General features: G+C 41.8%; 1 protein-coding gene across 2 annotated transcripts in view; it reads left to right on the top strand.

The window, feature by feature from the left end:
- kcna4 (potassium voltage-gated channel, shaker-related subfamily, member 4) overlaps positions 1–18321 on the top strand; it is a 65306-nt gene that overhangs the window by 272 nt on the left and 46713 nt on the right. For both annotated transcript variants that reach the window (XM_042224321.1, XM_005930774.3), the window contains exon 2: positions 79–4013. In XM_042224321.1, the coding sequence (XP_042080255.1) occupies positions 735–2828 (2094 nt within the window). In that variant the 5' untranslated portion in view covers positions 79–734 and the 3' untranslated portion in view covers positions 2829–4013. The remainder of the gene's footprint in view (positions 1–78; positions 4014–18321) is intronic.

Genomic DNA, 18321 nt, shown 5'->3' with positions numbered 1-18321 from the left:
AACACACATCGATATGAAGGTTTTGGTTTTATTTGCCTAAACCAACTGCTGTTTCCTCCTCTCTTCTTGTTCTCGCAGCTCCTGAGAGCGTCAGATGAATAAAGTCATTCAAATTCACCGGAGCTGTATAAAATAACGGAGATCTCTCTTCCTCTCTCTCTCTTTTAAACTCGTCCTAAAATGGCAACCATGAGTGACCAGGGAGGATCAAAAGACGCATTCGGGCGCAAGCCCGCCTCGCGGAGAAATTAACCACCTGATGGGCACCGGAGGAACCGAGGAGAGACTGTTTAGGTGTCGCTTGTTGACTTGGTGATTTACAATGCTGAGCAAATAAGGGGCGCTGCAAGTTTGACCGAGCGTCTGCGTAACAGGCTATGCCACCGGCCTTTACATCTGATCTTTTTCCTTCTTTCTTTCTTCTTCTTTTTTTTGGATATGGTAATGATGTCATGAAATACCGGAGGAGGGGGGGCTGTACCTAAACTGGAAGAGATGGCAATCAGTATCATGTAAGTAGGATACATGGGATTCGCTCAGCATGGACCCATTTGAGGTGTGTTTGCTATTCTGACTTTCTCGCATTCACGACTGATTGGTCGAGAGGCTTCATGCCTCATTTTGTCTCCCTGCGCGCGCTGAGCTGCAACTTTTGTCCTCTGGTCTGCGTCCACATCACAGCGCGCGAGCGCTTACTGTAAGCGTCCGCGGACCGAAGCGCTCACTGACTTAAAATGGAGTTTGCCATGGTGGGCGCGGACGGTGGGTGCAACAGCCACCTGCCTTACGGATATGCCCAGGCTCGCGCGCGGGAGAGGGAGCGCGAGAGGGAGCGCCAGGCTGCCCACACCAGAGCGGCGGCCGCAGCGGCTGCTGCCGAAGGTGGAACGTGCACGGAGGGAGGTGGAGGAGGTAGCTGCGGTGGCGTCGGAGGGTCCACCTCCAACACCTCCTCGAGCGCTCATCTCCTTAACAACCGCCAGCATCAGTCTCGCGCCGCCTCCTCCGCGAACGCCAACATCAGCAGCGGCGGTACCGCCTCGCGCCCCTCCCCCTCCTCCTTCACCTCCACCACCACCACCTCCACCTCCTCCTCGCAGCAGAACCAGCAGGAGCCCGAGCAGCAGCAGAGATTTGTCCGAGAGCGGAAAAAGCAGCGCGGCGTCGGACGCTGGAGACGGAACCGGGGTACTCTCGGTGGGGACCTGCGCCACTCCGAGCTGGCTCTGCTCGGATCCGAGGAGGACATCATGATAGAGGAGGAAGAGGCCGAGGGAGCCGAGGAAGAGGAGGAGGAGGAGGGGGAGGGGGGCGGGGGCGACCGGGGGAGCAAAAGGTCGAGTTTTTTGTGCAACATGGATGATGAGGAGGAGACCGTGTCGATCACCGACAGGCGGCCCCAGTCCGGATACGAAAACGTTTACAGCGAGTGCGGCTGCTGCGAGAGAGTTGTCATCAACGTGTCGGGTCTGAAGTTTGAAACTCAGCTCAAGACGCTCACTCAGTTCCCGGACACGCTCCTGGGAGATCCGGACAAGAGGATCAGGTACTTCGACCCGCTGAGGAACGAATACTTCTTCGACCGGAACCGACCGAGTTTTGACGCCATTCTTTACTACTACCAGTCAGGCGGGCGCTTAAAAAGACCAGTCAACGTCCCATTTGACATATTTTCCGAGGAGGTCAAGTTTTATGAACTCGGGGAGGAGGCGATACTAAAGTTTCGGGAGGATGAGGGCTTCGTCAAAGAGGAGGAGAAACCTCTGCCGGAGGATGAGTTCAAGCGCCAGATTTGGCTGCTCTTTGAGTATCCGGAGAGCTCGAGCCCTGCCAGGGGGATCGCGGTCGTGTCCGTCCTTGTTATTGTCATTTCTATTGTGATTTTCTGCCTGGAGACGCTGCCGGAGTTCAGGGATGACAAAGAGTATCTACAGCCACGAAACAACTCCTCTCAAGCCGATCACGGATTTACTCCTTTTAACGACCCTTTTTTCGTCGTGGAAACGGTCTGCATCATCTGGTTCTCGTTTGAGATTATAGTTCGCTTCTTTGCCAGTCCGAGCAAAACTCTCTTCTTTAAAAACATTATGAACTCCATAGACATTGTTTCCATTTTGCCTTATTTCATTACTCTCGGCACGGACCTGGCGCAGCATCAGGGCAACGGACAGCACGCGATGAGTTTCGCCATCCTGAGAATAATCCGCCTTGTCAGGGTGTTTCGCATCTTCAAGCTGTCCAGGCACTCTAAGGGGCTGCAGATCCTGGGTCACACCCTGCGCGCCAGCATGAGGGAGCTGGCCCTCCTCATTTTCTTCCTGGTCATAGGTGTCATCCTGTTCTCCAGCGCGGTGTACTTCGCCGAGGCGGACGAACCCACCTCGCAGTTTACGAGCATCCCGGACGCGTTTTGGTGGGCTGTAGTGACCATGACCACAGTGGGTTACGGAGACATGAAGCCCATCACTGTGGGTGGGAAGATAGTGGGCTCCCTCTGCGCGATCGCGGGCGTGTTAACCATTGCGCTCCCGGTCCCGGTCATAGTGTCCAACTTCAACTACTTTTATCACAGGGAGACCGATAACGAGGACCAGTCGCCGGTGGTGGAGAGCATGCCCCCGGGCTGCCCGTACTTCCCTGACTTTCTAAGAAAATTCAAAGGCTCGCCCTCTGGCTCCTCGCTCGGTGACAAAGCGGAGTATATGGAAATGGAGGAGGGGGTGACGGAGTCGCTTTGCGGGCTGGACAAGAGCCCCAGTAAAGGAAACGGCACAGACATAAGCAGAAAAAACAGTACTAACTCAAAATCCATTCAGACTGACGTGTGATTACAATTAGAGTTTATTATTATTAATTATTTTTCCTGAAGAAGAAGAACACGCCCTATAAAGATAATTTTGAACATCATTTCTGCCCAACAGCAGGTGACCCCCTCCCGCCCTCACATCCCCAACACAAGTTTGAAACACGCCTCAGACACAGACACACACACACACGCACATTCATGCCACTGATTGGCAGGTTGTGATGCTTCTCTCTCTTTCTCCTGTTTTTAACCATCGCGCACTTCTCTAACAGCAGCCTTTCCCCCAAACCATCTTCACCACACACCAGTCTATTTGTTCATCTAAGCTGTGCGGGCTTCCAAATCTGACATCAAATTGAAATTCTAGTAAAGACAGGCTATGCATTCGCACTTTATGAGTTTCATCTGTCAATAACAGATATAGGGATGATCGTTTTTGCTGTTATGCAATAAAGTTCAAAATCTGTTTGCACTAATGTAGATTTTTTTTTGCGCTGGGTTTTGACAGATTTGTATTCAGAGACAGAAGCTGTAGGCCATGAAAGTGGCGCGTATTTAGTAATCCTCTGACCACTTCGCTAAAGAATGTTTGAACAACTTCCTCACAGAGAGCAGACTAAGGATATTAATAATCCCCTTTATATGCTGCCAGTAAAACTAAAGAAAAAAGAAAAAATTGGAAACGAAAATACGGATAAGTCTTTTGTAACTGTTCCAGTATTTAACATTAAAGAAAAGCTAACTGATAAGACAGCATTTAGTAAACCAGGGCTACAGTTATTTCTATGACACCTACACAACTATGTTTTTCCACAACAGGCCAAAAGAAAAAAAAAGCCTTCTATTGCTGACCCACTGCGAGAGCTAAGCACAGGAATCATCAGTTTATAAAATGGCTGGAGAAATGACTCGCCCCAGGTTTTGTATGGACATGCTTGTTGGAAACTCGGCGACAGCAGTTTTCCCCAGTTTCATTTAAACCACCTCAAAATGACAATATCCCTTTACAAGGAGGCAGATGGAAAGTTAAAGCAAAAATGACTCATCGTGGAAAGTCATTGGAAGGGAGCTTGCGAGCAATTTTCTCTCCTGTCTGCTGGACTTCGTGCACAATTCCTCCCCCCCCCACCCACCCCGCCTCACCCCCCAAGAGGACTGCGATTATCTGCGAGCTCGGAGGATCGTCATGATGTGGATGTCTTCCAAGGTATGTGGCCCACAGCTTGTGTGTGAAATTTTTTTTTTAAAACAACCTTGTAATGATCAAAACAGCGCCAGTCACATGTTTTTAATGGAAAATATATGCCACTAAATAAGGTCCCATCTCGAGAAAAACACTTTCATTCCGAGCACGACACCCTCACTTTTATTTTCAAACACTCCCGTGTTACTTTGACAACAGAACCACGCGTGAATGCGCGTGCGTAAAGCCCTGTAGACGCTGGAGGAATGTGGCGCACATTTTTCCAGTCTTCATGTGGCCAGTTGATGTTTCTGCTGTACAACATTTAAGCTGTGTTCAAGTGTCATATGCAAAACCAAACTGCAAAACTAATAAGATGACATAAGTCAGATTGCTGTGATTTTGTGCCAGATATTTGGAAAGATCTAACACCAGGAACTGTGTTTCTGCAAAACTAAATTCTAAGTATGATGGCAAAGTGCTGCAGAATTTACTCCCTGCTTTGCTGCACATGAAAAGATCATTTTACTTGTTTACTTGTTCTGTTTTGTTATATACTGAACTGCTGCTTTTATAATTCCAAATGCTTTAGTTAAAGATTTTTAAATCGCAGTTTTCGCTTTTCAGATGAGGAAAAAAACAAGAAATAAGTTCCTCACTTGAATGTGCGGGTGCTTGTGTGTGTGCGTGCTTGTGTGTGTGTGTGTGTGTCTGGCACTAGACGGATGTTTTTACAACCATCTGCTGAAGGAGGAAAGTTTCTCTGAGTGCTTACACTAAATCTTAGTTTAGGACATGGATGCACAAGCAGGACTGTGTGACATCAAATAGTCTGAGAGCCAGTCAAAGTTAAATATGCCATTTACACAAGTGGGATGTGGAAACTAAAAGCTTCCAATGCACAAGAAATAAGTCAAACTTAGAGAAGTAAGAGGCATCCTGTGCCAAGCAGTTGAACTTTTCAAATAAGCAATCAAAGCAGAGTACTACAAGTTTTAAAGCACATCTTTGTGTTTAAAATTTGAAGTGATTTACCGCATATGTATACATTAGGCACATTAGGCCTTTATTTCCAATAGAGAAGTAGTGCAGTAAGAACAACAAACAAAAAGCTGTTTAAACTCTAAAAACTGTGTTGCATGCTGGGAAAAGTCAAGAAAACAAAAGTTGATTGTCTCAAGACTTTTCAGTCTTCTGAATACTTACAGAATGCATCAAAAGGTGCTATGACATCAACGCTCAGTTCCCATCTTAAGTCAAATCTAAATGCGTCTGTATTCATAAAATCGAACCGGACACCTCGCCACTCACTGTCATTGCTTCTCAGCGTTTCTCTGCATGCTAACACTGCATCAGCATGTGATAATTTATCTCACGGAGCGCTTTCTATCCTCAGAGGAACTCTTCACGCGAGATATTCTCAACACCTGCACCCACAGCATCACAGCACACTCTTGGCACAGGGCCATCTCCTCTTGATACCTCACACTTTGCACTTACATAATGTGGCTTATGGCAAGAGGCAAAATCCAAAACATTTTTTATGCAAAGTGTGTGGGTCAGGCATATTTTAAGGCTTGTAGCTGCTGAGTTGACTGCAACGGCGTGTGTCATCCTGAGCCATGGAAGCTCAGCGACTCGTACTGTTCATAGAGTGCTTTTGCCACGTACTGGGGGAGTCTTTGTAGTGCAGATTTAAACCATATGGCTGGGCCATGTGACCAAGTGAGAGTTATTTATGGTTGTTTTTCAAAAGGTATTGCTTTATGTACCACTTTTTATTGTACCAAAGAACATAAAAGGGAGGAGCACATAATGTCAGATTTGGTTATGTAAGAACAGGAAGTACAGATGAGGTGAGGTTATCATCTCAAAGTTTTCCATTTTTGGCAATCAGAGAATAGTTTGAGTAATCTCATCTGCATCAGATTTTTCCAGTGTCATTGCTTCTGTTATAAAGGGGTGCGTTTTGCTTTTCTTATCTATTACATGAATAGATGGATTTTAAAGTTAATTATTTGACTGCATCCAACAGCTTTACTGATGATAGAACTAATAATAGCCCAACACGTGTAAGAGGTGCTAATACAGCCATACTACTATACCACTGCCGATGGAGTGCTTGTTGATAAATGTTGTCTACATTGCTCCTGTGTACTACACTGTACAAACAACAGTGAACCGCAGCGTTTCAGTCTAGTGGTCACATTTTTGCTATACAGAGCCAAAGCTGGGCAAACGCACATGGCTGCCAAGTAGGATCTCTGAATCTTGCTCACTTTTTGAAGTTCATTACAAATGCGCTTGTTGATGTGCAGCTCTAAAACACAAAGGATGAGGTGGTTTATGCAACCTTAATGTTGCATAACCTAATGTAATAGTTTGGACTCAAACTATTACTTTATTGGAGATTATGTATCTGAATTTCAGGAGCAGGACCACGCCTCCAATCACGCTCCTTCCGCCTGCCATCTATATGGGTTCCCCTAGTTCTGCAATCTGTTCATTCTCGTGTACGTGCCCCACCCTCCCTCCCTCCTTCTTCTCCATTCTTCAACTTCTTCACTCCTATTTAGTACATGAGGATCTGCCAGGCTGCCAAACCGCAGCTCAATTCATGTCAAAGTTCTGTCTATGGCTTTCACGGTCATTACGCCATCTCGTGAGCATTAGTGGTTGTCTGTCTCTCTGTGATAGTATGGTGACCTGTCCAGTGTGCTTCTTAAACCTTTCTGCTCACACATACAGGAGAACTGAGCGAGGGCTATGTTCCTATTTAGAAATAGTCTGGTTTTTAAGATGGAATTCTCTTATATGTTTTATGCGTTAGAAAATTATTGTTTTTTTGGTGCTGCTAGAGCTGACGTGGTTAAGCTAGCAACCCATGTACCAAATGAGCTGCAGGGGCCGGGGTTCGAGTCTTCTCCGATCGTTTCCTGCATGTCATTGCCCCTGCTTTCTCCGCTCTTCCTTGTCTACTGCCCCTCCTCTCCATCCACAAATGTTTGCACCCAATAGTTTTCAGAAACAATGAAAACATTGCAAATGCATTTAGGTATGGTGTGTGGCCTTTCTTCTGTGGGAAATCTAACCCAGTGGTTAGCTCGTCCATGATGTCTGTGTAGGTTTTCAGTCATCCAGCCCATGGTTAAGAATAATCGATTGGTACTCAGTCTTTTGGTTTTTTTTGGAATAGCTGTCACACGGGTTTCTGTTTTAAATGATCTGTTGATTTTATCTGCTCACACCTTTGAGTCCATTGTCTACATTTTATGTGAGAGTTGACTCCTCTGTGCTGAAACAACCTGCTCTGCATAACAGAAGCCAAATTGTGCTGACAACCATAGGTCAAAGTCACGGCTGACCCCTGTGACAAATGGCTCATTTAGCTGTTTGGAAAATGACTTCTACCTGCAGCCAAGACATCCATCCATCTTCTACATCAGCTTATACCCACTCAGGGTCACAGAGGGCTGGAGTCTATCCCAGAATACAGTGGGCAAGAGGCAGGGAACATATCAAAGATAGTCAATGACAGACCGATAAAACATATTCAGACTGCGCGCTTGACAGTCTACTTACAATGAAGACCAAACTATGTTCAGTGACAAAGCAAATATTACATATATTTATATTTAAATTATGTTTATTTATTTAAATATATTTAATTGTTCCTCTTTTAATCGTATAATAAATAGGCAAAACGTTTAAAAAATATTTATTGACCTTAAATGGGATTTATCTTTTCCATCTCCATTTTCTATTCTTGGACTCTACTAGAGAAGTTTGAATTTCAGGATGTTAAGTTTCAGGACCTAATCTGCAGTGACTCAGTCTTTTACTTTGAAAACTTATCAGATACTCTATATTAGCAGTAAAGCATGTCAAGTGGAATAAAAAGCATTGAGTAGTGGGTAGTATCAAGCCCTTCAGATCACCTGCGCATGAAACAAAATATTTTAGTGTGAATAGCAGGTGGGCGGGGTATCTTTCTGTGACATCACGAAGTTCTAGGAGTAGAAAAAAACCAGTGTTTAGAGCAGCCTGAAACCTGAGCTTTCAGCTTATATGATGCTATTTTAATACCTTAACGACCTTATAACACCTAATATGTTACTAAGCAATGATGTTATTATGACTTATAATTGGCATATAACCTACAAACTAATGTTTATTTTGGGAACAGTAGCTTGATTACACAGCCATTCAAACTACGTGTCCTGAATTTATGTAATGCCTTTGGCACAGAAGAAGACCGTGAAACAGATGCAGCCAAGTTTATCTCTGATTGTGAGTATGACATCAGAAATTATGGAAATGAATAAAGTAGGAACTGATGGTGAAATTTAATATCTGCTTAATATTTGGTTGTACTGTAATAGGTCAGTACAGAGGCTTTTTGTTTTTGCATTTATAAAAGAAAGTTTGTTTTTAGTAGTTGATTCGACCTCGGCTTAGCCTGAAGGTGGGTGGAACTATGCTGGGGGCTACATGAAACTGCCATACTTAGCGTGGCATGCAATGATTTTACTAGTCGGCACTAGTCTCAGTCCTCATTTCACTTCAGTTTTATATTTGTGCATTGCTGGCATCCAAGCTTTAATTTGTCTTCATTCGTTTCCCCTTGTTGCCAGTGCAAAGCTGCCTTTTCTCACCAGTTCACTCCACTTGCCGATCAAGGGAATGGACCTGCCATGATTTTGTTATGTGTCGCTAACACGTTTGAGTGCTCGTATTTTCATGCTTCGTGGCCACAGTGGTCAAAAAGTCATCTTTTCCTGTAATGTGATTACCAACAAGCGACCTAAACAAGCCCTTTTTATGTTTTCTATTTGCCACTTATGTGAGAATGGTGACTTCTGTGTGAAGAAGTGCATTCCCTTAGCATCACCGTGTAAAGTGGGATGCCCTAGCAGAGATGGGAAGCTGTCAAAAAAATAATATCTACTTGCCCACACAATCACTTGAGGACATGTCTTATCAGCCAAAATAAGTGAAACAAACCGTGATGTGTACAATTTTCAGTGTATGTCATTTCCTTTAAAAAAGGTAACCAAATATTTGGAATTTGAAGAGTAAAAGCTCTTATTCTTCTCACAGTTTCCACATTATCCACATGCACATTTCTTTTTTTAAATAAATGCAATGACTTTGTGAAAAAAAATCATTAATGTGTCAAAATATCGTAGACCGGAACAACACAATAGTGACCTCTTGTTTGAGAAAGGAATCCTTAATTTGCTGTTTTAAGTAATTATGGGAAATAATCTTCTCATAGACCAGCCATCATGCCTCAATGATAAAATCTTTTCCGTTGAAGTATCCAGAGCAACAAGAAGAGAAAACAAGCAAACAACAGAGTGGAATTTCATGAGGCTGGAATGCTTCTCCATTCATCTGTCTTGCCAATACATTAATCAGGCCTGATAAAACTCTGTCAGCCGGCTGTGTTGCCAACGTGCACAATAGACGATCCCAGCTGTTGTCACTGTGCGAGTATTTGTGATAATTGTTGTTCTTTTGTTGAAAAAAGAATTCAATCTATGTTCCTGTAAAATCATTAGTAAATAGTTCAAAAAATGCAGGAGTGATTAATCACTATAAACTCAGGAAGGCTGTTAACAAGGTATTGCTGAGCTGCCGTCCAAATCAATTGGTCAGAGAAAATTGAGAGACAGACAGCTGACAGAGAAAGGATTAGAAAAGAAGTGCTCTGTTAATCAAGCAAAGAAGCCTGATTAGCATTTCTGGGTTAGTTTACCTGCTGTTAAGAACACCTCCCCCAAACAAACCTTATCCAGTCATAGCCTAACAACCAGGGATGGCAGTAATGCGCTACTGTAATCTGATTACTTTTTTCAAGTAACGAGTAAAGTAAGGGATTACTATTGCAAAAAAGTAATTAGATTACTGTTAATTTCTGGTAAGCATGCTGCGTAACTGCGTTACTAAACCGCGATTTTGTTTGTGATAGTGTCTCGTGACAATGAAGTACGAGCGTGCGACGCCTGTGGCAGCAGACGTGTGCAGATCAACAATGGATAATATGGAGTGCGGGAGAGAGTACGACCATGCAGCGTTTAAAGGATGAACGTACTTAATTACTTTAAGTTTGATTCCGTAAAAAGTGACAAAAACATTAGCGTCTGCTGTACACTCTGCGTGGGAGGAAAACTTCTTTCTACATTGAAAAATTAAACTTCAAATTTGAGCAAGCACCTAGCAAGCCGCCACGGGAATGTAAAATTCACAGAGAAACCCCCGGATCCCCCCATTGACATGATCACTGTGGCATCGGCCCACCACTCCTGCTAAACATGTGAAAATAGATTTAAGAGTGACAGGACTCAGTGCAGCTGAGTCTTTGATTTTATTTATTTTTTGCTGTGTTTTACTTGCATCTATTTGAAAGTGAATGTAAACACAAAAATATTTTATTTTATATGCTGGAGTATGCAGAAAATAGGTTTAAATGTTAAACAAATTTCTTCAAGTCAAAGACCGTTATATATAATTTAATTTTTGCTTGATGCAATGTGCATAAAATTAAAACATTAAAACTAATAAAACAAGTTTTAAAAACAGACCTTTTCATTTGATTCAATTTTACATGATGGATTATGCAGAAAAAGTAGAATAGGGCTGAAAGGTCTATTGCTTTATTATATTTTCAGAGTGATGATGTCTATGGTGATGGTATCCCAGAGAGTCAAAACAAAATAAAACAAATCTTAATTACTGAAACAGTTTTTATATGAATAACAAGTTAGTTTGCCCAACTAACTTTAACCCAGTGGTGTCAACCATACATCACATGATCTGGCAAAAGGTCAAATTGAGCCCAGTGGACAGCTTTACAAATGGTGGGTATGTTCTGGCATGACTTCTGAATGATCCTTACAGGTTCGTGTTGAGTCATTATGAATGGATCAAAATTATACCCTTCTTAGTGAAAAAGATTACATGCGGTGTTCCGTATCACACCAAGGCCGGAGTCATGGTAGGTGGAAAACGGTGTTGGGAGACCAGGATAAAGTTACTGTGCATATGTGCAATAATAATAAGCACTCACAGTTATTTTCTGGCTTCAAAGTGACTTTGGTGTATCAACATGGTGATAAAATGCCAATAACACGAAATCAGTCTGCTATCAGTTTTTGATTTAATGGGGTCAAGTTGGCAATTCCATGCAGGCTGTTTGTGATACTGTGGCTATGAACTGGGATAAATTGCTGAAAAGCACAAACCTGCTGCTGTTTGTTGTTAATCTGCTGCAGTCTATATAAAGAGTAATTCAAATAAATTACTTACATTCATAGTGTAGCCAGAACCTCATAGATTTAATAAAGAAATTCATAGTATAGTGATGCAGTCGCTGCAGGTTGGGGTTTTTACTGAAAATGACACAGGCACCCAGAAACTCTGCTTTTATATGTAGGAATATAACCAGAATACAACCAGGCTGAGTCACAGTAGTGGTTGCACAGGGGTTGAGGTTGTTGTGCTCTCAACCTCTGGGAAACCAGATGGTTGCTGCAACATCTCCGATTATTCATTATCTTTTATTGCAAATGGACGGTTCAATAAAGAATGCACTTGATTTTAATTGTTAGACCGACTTGAGATGAAGCTTATGAAATACTTTTACAGCCCAGCAAGCTGTAAAAGCAACTTTTGCAATAACAACAGTATTTGTGCTGCGGTTTTGCTTTTAGTCAGAAAAATCCAGAGTATTGCTAATCTTTACTTATCAGAGCATATTGTTTAAAAGATTAAACAATTAATGGTTAATATGGCATCGCTATCACTGTAAACTACCTTTATTTTTATTTAACGTGATAAACAACAATTTGAACAGGTTTGACTTGCTAATTGATCCATGTCAACATCCTAATTGCTCCAGCCCATTATGCATTTGACAAAGACAGTTGGGTTCCTCCAGTTTTCCATGTATCCGCTGTATTCACAGCCCCATTGGACAGGAGCAGTTAATAAAACACACCTGGGATTACATCTCTATTGTAAGTTTAAACCAGCTTGTGGTTTCCGTGTAGCAGTTACATAATGTCCTTCTATTGAAGAATAGCAACCTGATTCTCTGCACCCTCCACTGTATACCCTCTTTCCAACTGGCTGCATTAATCTGACAGCATCTCTGGCTTTATTGTGTTACTTCACTCTAGACGTGAAGATTGTATTGCTAATTACTCATATGCTTCCGTATTGGATTTCGCCGCCCACAGTTTATGTTATTGCCTTACAGTTATTAAAAATGGTGCTTGTTGCATGTTCAGCATTTAAAAGAAAAAAAAAGCTGGTTTGTTTTTATTTTTGCTTTTGTTTTGTCCTATAAAGAGGACATTCAGTCCTCTTCATAGTACCTTATTATCCTAACAGAGCACTTTGTGCTCAGACTACAGGCTTACTTTTGATTCCAGTTTTCAGTAGTTTTCAGTCCCCTCTGTTATGGAACCAGCTAACAGTTTTGATTCAGGTGGCAGATGTTAAGTGCCGATATTGATTTTTGATTAAGCTTATATTTAGAGCTGGACCAGATGACCCCGAAACCTCCGTTAGTTATGGTATAATACAGCGGTCCCCAACCTTTTTTGCACCACGGACTGCTTTAATGTCAGACAATATTTTCACTGACCGACCTTTAAGGTGTTGCGGATAAATACAACCTCCTGGAGGACACGGCGGGTCTGGGCCCGCACTGGGCAGGATGGCTGCTGTGTTTGCTTTGGATTACTTCTCACCCCCTACCCAACCCTGTGGCTTGTCACGTGCTCCATAATGTTGTGCTGTGGACATTTATGTGTTTTTTGTGCAGAGGAGTTTTTTTGTTTCCTGTTCTCATGCTGTCCTCCCAGCAGCCCAGCATGAGTAGAGGTCTCTTTTTATCCTCTTGTACTTTCCCATTGTAGTGTATATTTCAGTTTTTGTCTGTAACGCTACCGATCTCCGACCTGTATCCCCATGTGATGTCTGTGTTGTGTGTGCAAGGTTGGGGGGGTGGGGGTGGGGGTCCCATTTCACTGCAGGGCAACCTGCATGTGGCGAATAAAGCCTTGATTGATTGATTGATTGATTGATTGATTGATTGATTGATTGATTTATAAATTATTAAGCTCTGGCTCTTTCTCCCATGTCTCGCTTTTGTCTTGTCTTCCTCCGCTCACCCCCAGATGGTCGCGGCACCTGACTGTCCCTCCCTGAGTCTGATTCCGCTGGAGGTTTCTTCCTGTTAAAAGGGAGCTTTTCCTTCCCACTGTCGCCAATTCCTCATAGGGTGCAATCTGATTGTTGGGGTTTCTTTCTATATTGTAGGGTCTTTACTTTGCAATATAAAATTCTAACTTCATTTTGTTCGAATGCAAAGTTTATTTAGTTTCTAAAAAAATGGATTAATATTTCAGTATTTAAATGGCCAGTTTACCTGTAGTGTACACAGAGGTATGAGGGGTCAAAGTGTTGATGAAGTTTGCTGTCACACACAGTCAATCTGGGGCAACAGAGGATTACAGATTTGTTATGGCATTGGGAAAGGTAAGCATTTCAAAGATTTGTCATATCAAGTTGAGGCTTTTTTCACCCCTCATTTTCCAGAGTGGTACCTAAAACCCCACAGCGCTGCAGCTTTTTGTGAACAAGCTTCAGATTTGATTAAATAGAGCAGCTGCTCAACCATAAAAAAAAAAGTTTTCTCTCCTGCTCCCTGTGAAGATGAGCTGGCGAACAGAGGATGGGTGCCCTGCTGGTCCTGTAAACGTTTGAGAGGCTGCAGATGCTGTTTATCAACTGTGGAAATCTAGAAACACACATCAGCATGTGCCAGAAAATCACTGAAGGGCAAGCCTGACAAATAGTCATATATGCACTTTTAGATTGTATTGTAAACCGTACGTGGGTAATTTAAGTTTCATTTATATTTGGAAACAGAAATAGTGTTTGGATGGTCGCAATCTGAGAACTCTTAGGCTATAATCTAATAACTTAGCCTTTAGAGGAAGCAGTAATTCTTCGTGTTCTTTGTGTCATCACTGTTTAAAAATACTAATAAATCAAAAAGCGCTAATAAAAAGCCTACTCTGCCGTCAGATGACTTCGAGATTGCATTTCTGTACTTCTTAGGCTCTCAACTTTTGAAACTAAAAATGTGGCCACTGCTACACAAACTACAACTGTCAAGCAGAACGCTTGTTAAAAATGTTCCTTCAGATCAGATAATAGAGACTCTGGTTTTTATGTCTAGCTGTTTATTAGTTTCCATGAATTACAATTAGTTTTATCATTAATATTCAAAGATAAAGAATTTTAAGCTGTACATTGAAAATCTATTTAGGTACAAATGCACAAATGCAACCCCCTAGGGCTAATTATTGGACCAAAAGATAACTACATGTACCTCTTTGAAGTCCAAAAAAGGTAGATTTATTTTCCCAAACAGTTAAGAAAAATTACCAATATCAGACGACAGTATGCTTGGACGCATTGGAAATGAAATGGGGTAAAATATACTATTTCAAGGTTTTTTTTTTTTTTTAATTTAATGTAGCTATTTGAAAAGCATTTAATTCCCCCTTTCATTCTGTATGTTTTTCTGCATATCAGTACATTTTCACCCTTTTTAATCAGTCACTTTTTGTACAGTTGTATTAAAGTACCGAAATTGTCAGCAGAGTTACGACGCTGATGAAGATCAAGACTGGAAATAACAAGAGTACAAATACGTACTGCCTGCCAAGTGCGCGCAGCAGTGCTTGTGTAATGCCACAGTGACAAGCCATTATACCCTAAAGGTGCAATAAGGCTCTTTATTTTCTGAGGCTACAACTGTGAGATCAGCCACAAAAGGTGATACACAATGTAGAGAACAGCAGATAATGTTCATATCATTTTTATCACCATATAAAGTCAGTATTATCTACAGAAAGGCTGTCCAAGAGTAAAACATAATTAACTTTTTCAAATGCTCTTTGAAGTTGCAATTTTTTTTGTTCATATTTATAAGATAAGGGACTTGGTTGAAGTCCTGACCATATACAGAGCTGCAGCTGTCTTTGAAATCAGTTACAAGAAACAAACCCAGGGAAACCCGAGCATCTCATTAGGCCAGATGTCTCTGTGTTCTCTGTTACTAAAGAGGTACAAGTACTGCCAAAGTGGACTTATCTCACTGTTATTTGCTCCAAGCATGTCAGCACTGAAATGGACAAACATATATGCCAAATACTGGTTTTAGGCTTGAAATCGTACATACATGTCATTATAATTAGACTAGATTAGACTAAAATCATTGCTGCAATTACTAAACATAAGACTCTGTCTGTCTTATGCCAGTGCATTTGCTTGTCAGGAAGAAAGTATTGATTCATTGGACTTTTCTCTGTGTTTCATACATTTAGCGGCGGTCAGAAGTGCAATTAAAGTGTGCTGTCGAAACTGTTTGGTCTAAATGCTACAAGCTACTCGCGATTAGATAACAGACAAATTCTCCTTGAGTGGACTTGAGTGGATAGGACAAACAAAACCTGATGACAAGGTGGTGTTAGGGTCAGGCAGTGCATCATGTTAATACAATGTCAGTGTCTACATTTCACTAGATTAGAGTGGAAATGAGATGACACTTGTAGTTACTACATATGTATATATATATATATATATACACACACACACATATATATTGCAGGGCGCATTTAAATTTTGCTACCCTTTTAACGCAGTGAAGACACTGCAGTTGTAGCCCACAGCATAAACTGATCCTGTAGCTTTGTATTAAGTGTTTCTGAAGCGTCACGCAGCCCCAACATTAGCAACATAACATGTTAAAACAAATATCATAGTAGCTTTTCATGCAGACCTAATCGTGTTAAAGCAGCAGTGTGGAGGAGTGTTTCTTAATATTTCTGGAGACTAAGCCTGCTGGACCTTATGTATTTAATTTAATGATAGGCAATATTATATGAAAACCGAAAGAGCTACATGCTCTCCATTATTGATTCAAATTACTGTGTGCAATGCGTGCTGGATTGATGTGCAACTTTCTAGCCTCTTTTAGATAATTGATTTATCCACAAAAGCTGCAAATTGTCTACATGGCTCTATTGCTCTCATCAATCACTTATACTGCAATCAAGCAACAGATAGCAGCAAGGCAAAGTTAAAAACAGACCGAGGAAGAAAGTCAAAGACTCAAAGAGGGCAAAGGATAGGAAATAGCAGGCTTGAATTTATCAACTGGGCAGACACATGACTCCAGTGAGGGGATAGACGTGAAAGAAGGGGCAACTGCATGCCAGCCTTATCAGAGCTAATATTGTTGCAAATCACATATTTGTCAGCTTGTTTAATATACTTAAAGCATTTCCCAATAATCTGTTAATGCAGCTTTAAGTTAGTGTACCTAAAAAAGTGCTTGGATTGAAGGGGCTAGAAAAGACACAGACATTCAGACATGGACATAGCACAACTCTCTTCATGCCGATCAATCAGATGAAGAGCCAACTTTAAGTAGTTATCAAAAGAGCGCTTCATTACCGCAACAAAACGAGGGGCAAGCAAGGTACAACCAAACACATTTTGCTTTTGATAAATGAAGAAATGTTTTTGCTAGATTATATATATTTTGAACAATCAACACAGACATCCCCTACTTCTACCAAAAAAAAGGAACACATTTTGATGATTTAAAGGGAATTCGTTTGAACAGTTCTAGCTGTATTTAAAAATATGTGACTGTGTGTGTGGCTTAGTCTAATCCATATATATGCATCCATCCACATTTTCCAAGGCTCTTTAGACTAAGTCACATCTTTAACAATACTTTAATATGCATTTTATTTTTTACTCTTGAAGCGCTTTACCTCACATTGGTAGTCATTTACCAATTAACCTGACATGTATGTCTTTGGGATTGTGGCAGGAAGCCAGAATACCCACAGGAAACCCACACATCCACACAGCCAGAGTATCACTCCACCCTAACCATTAAGCTATTTTCAGTAGTTTTGCACCTGTGGGTGCCTTAATTGTAGCACTATAATACAGTTAACATAATGCTACAAAAAAATGTACATGCATGAATTTTAATTTGTATCAGTTGTCCAGCGTTTATTCCTCGTAATAGCACTGCATGTGTCTGATTGGATATCTGGTTTCACAGGGGAAAAAAATAACAATGACGATATAGAGGTCTTCAAAACTCATGTAATATTTTACACTTTGCATTGCAGGGTTGAAAGCAGAACATCTTCCAGTCGGGTGGTAAACTGACCAGAAGCACACCCTAAAAAAAAGGGCCTCGTGCACTCCTAGCGAGAGTCATTTTACGTATACTGTACATTAATTGGAAAGCTGTGTGCTTTGTGGTTTGCTACAGCTTAGTGACTTGTCCTACAAAACGTGCATCTGCAGTTAGAAATCTCACTGCACCGAGCAGTAAATGTATTCATCACCCACAATATAACGGCGCACAGTCTAGAATACTAATAATCTCTCTACTGCTTTCCCCCGAAACCTGTTTGCATTTCTGCATTTTTCCTGCTCAGTCAGATACCAGCAGCTTTACAAAATGTCTCAGTGATTACATCTTACACTGTTTGATAGCACTGTCAATAAGTAGTTCATCACCATTATCTAACAGGCATTTCAGATTCAGAGAGTATCACCCACTTGCGGTGCTATTGAACAAAGACAGCTGAACTCAGGGCTCGAATTCAAACCGAAAGAGAGTTGTGCAGAACTGAATGCACACCTTTGATTCACATAGCTTTCTGACTAGTCCTGGATGGTGTAGCGACCACAAATGTTAAAAGGCAATAAGTAATATACAGTTATGTAAGTGTGCCACGTGTGCAGTCAACATCAATTACAGTCAGATGACCTCAAGTTTCACCCTGTGGTCAGTTTGTTCAGTGTGGACAATGAAAACACAAATCCCACATGAGCCTGGATCAGGGGGCGTCTCCTGTTCTATCGATCGCTATTATGTAAACTTGAGCCCGACTCTGTAACATTAAAGCGTTCTCGGCTTTTGTCCTGCCCGAGCAGCATTTGGATGTGTTGGAAAATGGCTGCCGTGACCGGACCTCTACAGACCTCGTCTCCCACTCGTTCTCTCTGCTCTCCTGCTTTGGAGTGACTAGATGCTTTTATGTGGAGTGACTAATGCTCGCTCTAAAGGGCCTGGGGTATATCTCATCGGGTGTGCATGCGTGCATTTGTGTGTATGTGCATGTGTGTGTGCTGTACGCGACCAATCCGCATGCCAGGACTTGACTTGCTTACATGAGGATGAGTCACTTTCATGGTCTGCAAAGACCAAGACCCC

The sequence above is a fragment of the Haplochromis burtoni genome, unplaced genomic scaffold, assembly GCF_018398535.1.
Source record: "Haplochromis burtoni strain Fernald_Lab_line unplaced genomic scaffold, NCSU_Asbu1 Contig_135, whole genome shotgun sequence".
Taxonomy (NCBI): domain Eukaryota; kingdom Metazoa; phylum Chordata; class Actinopteri; order Cichliformes; family Cichlidae; genus Haplochromis; species Haplochromis burtoni.
This window is presented reverse-complemented; position numbering and strand designations above follow the sequence as displayed.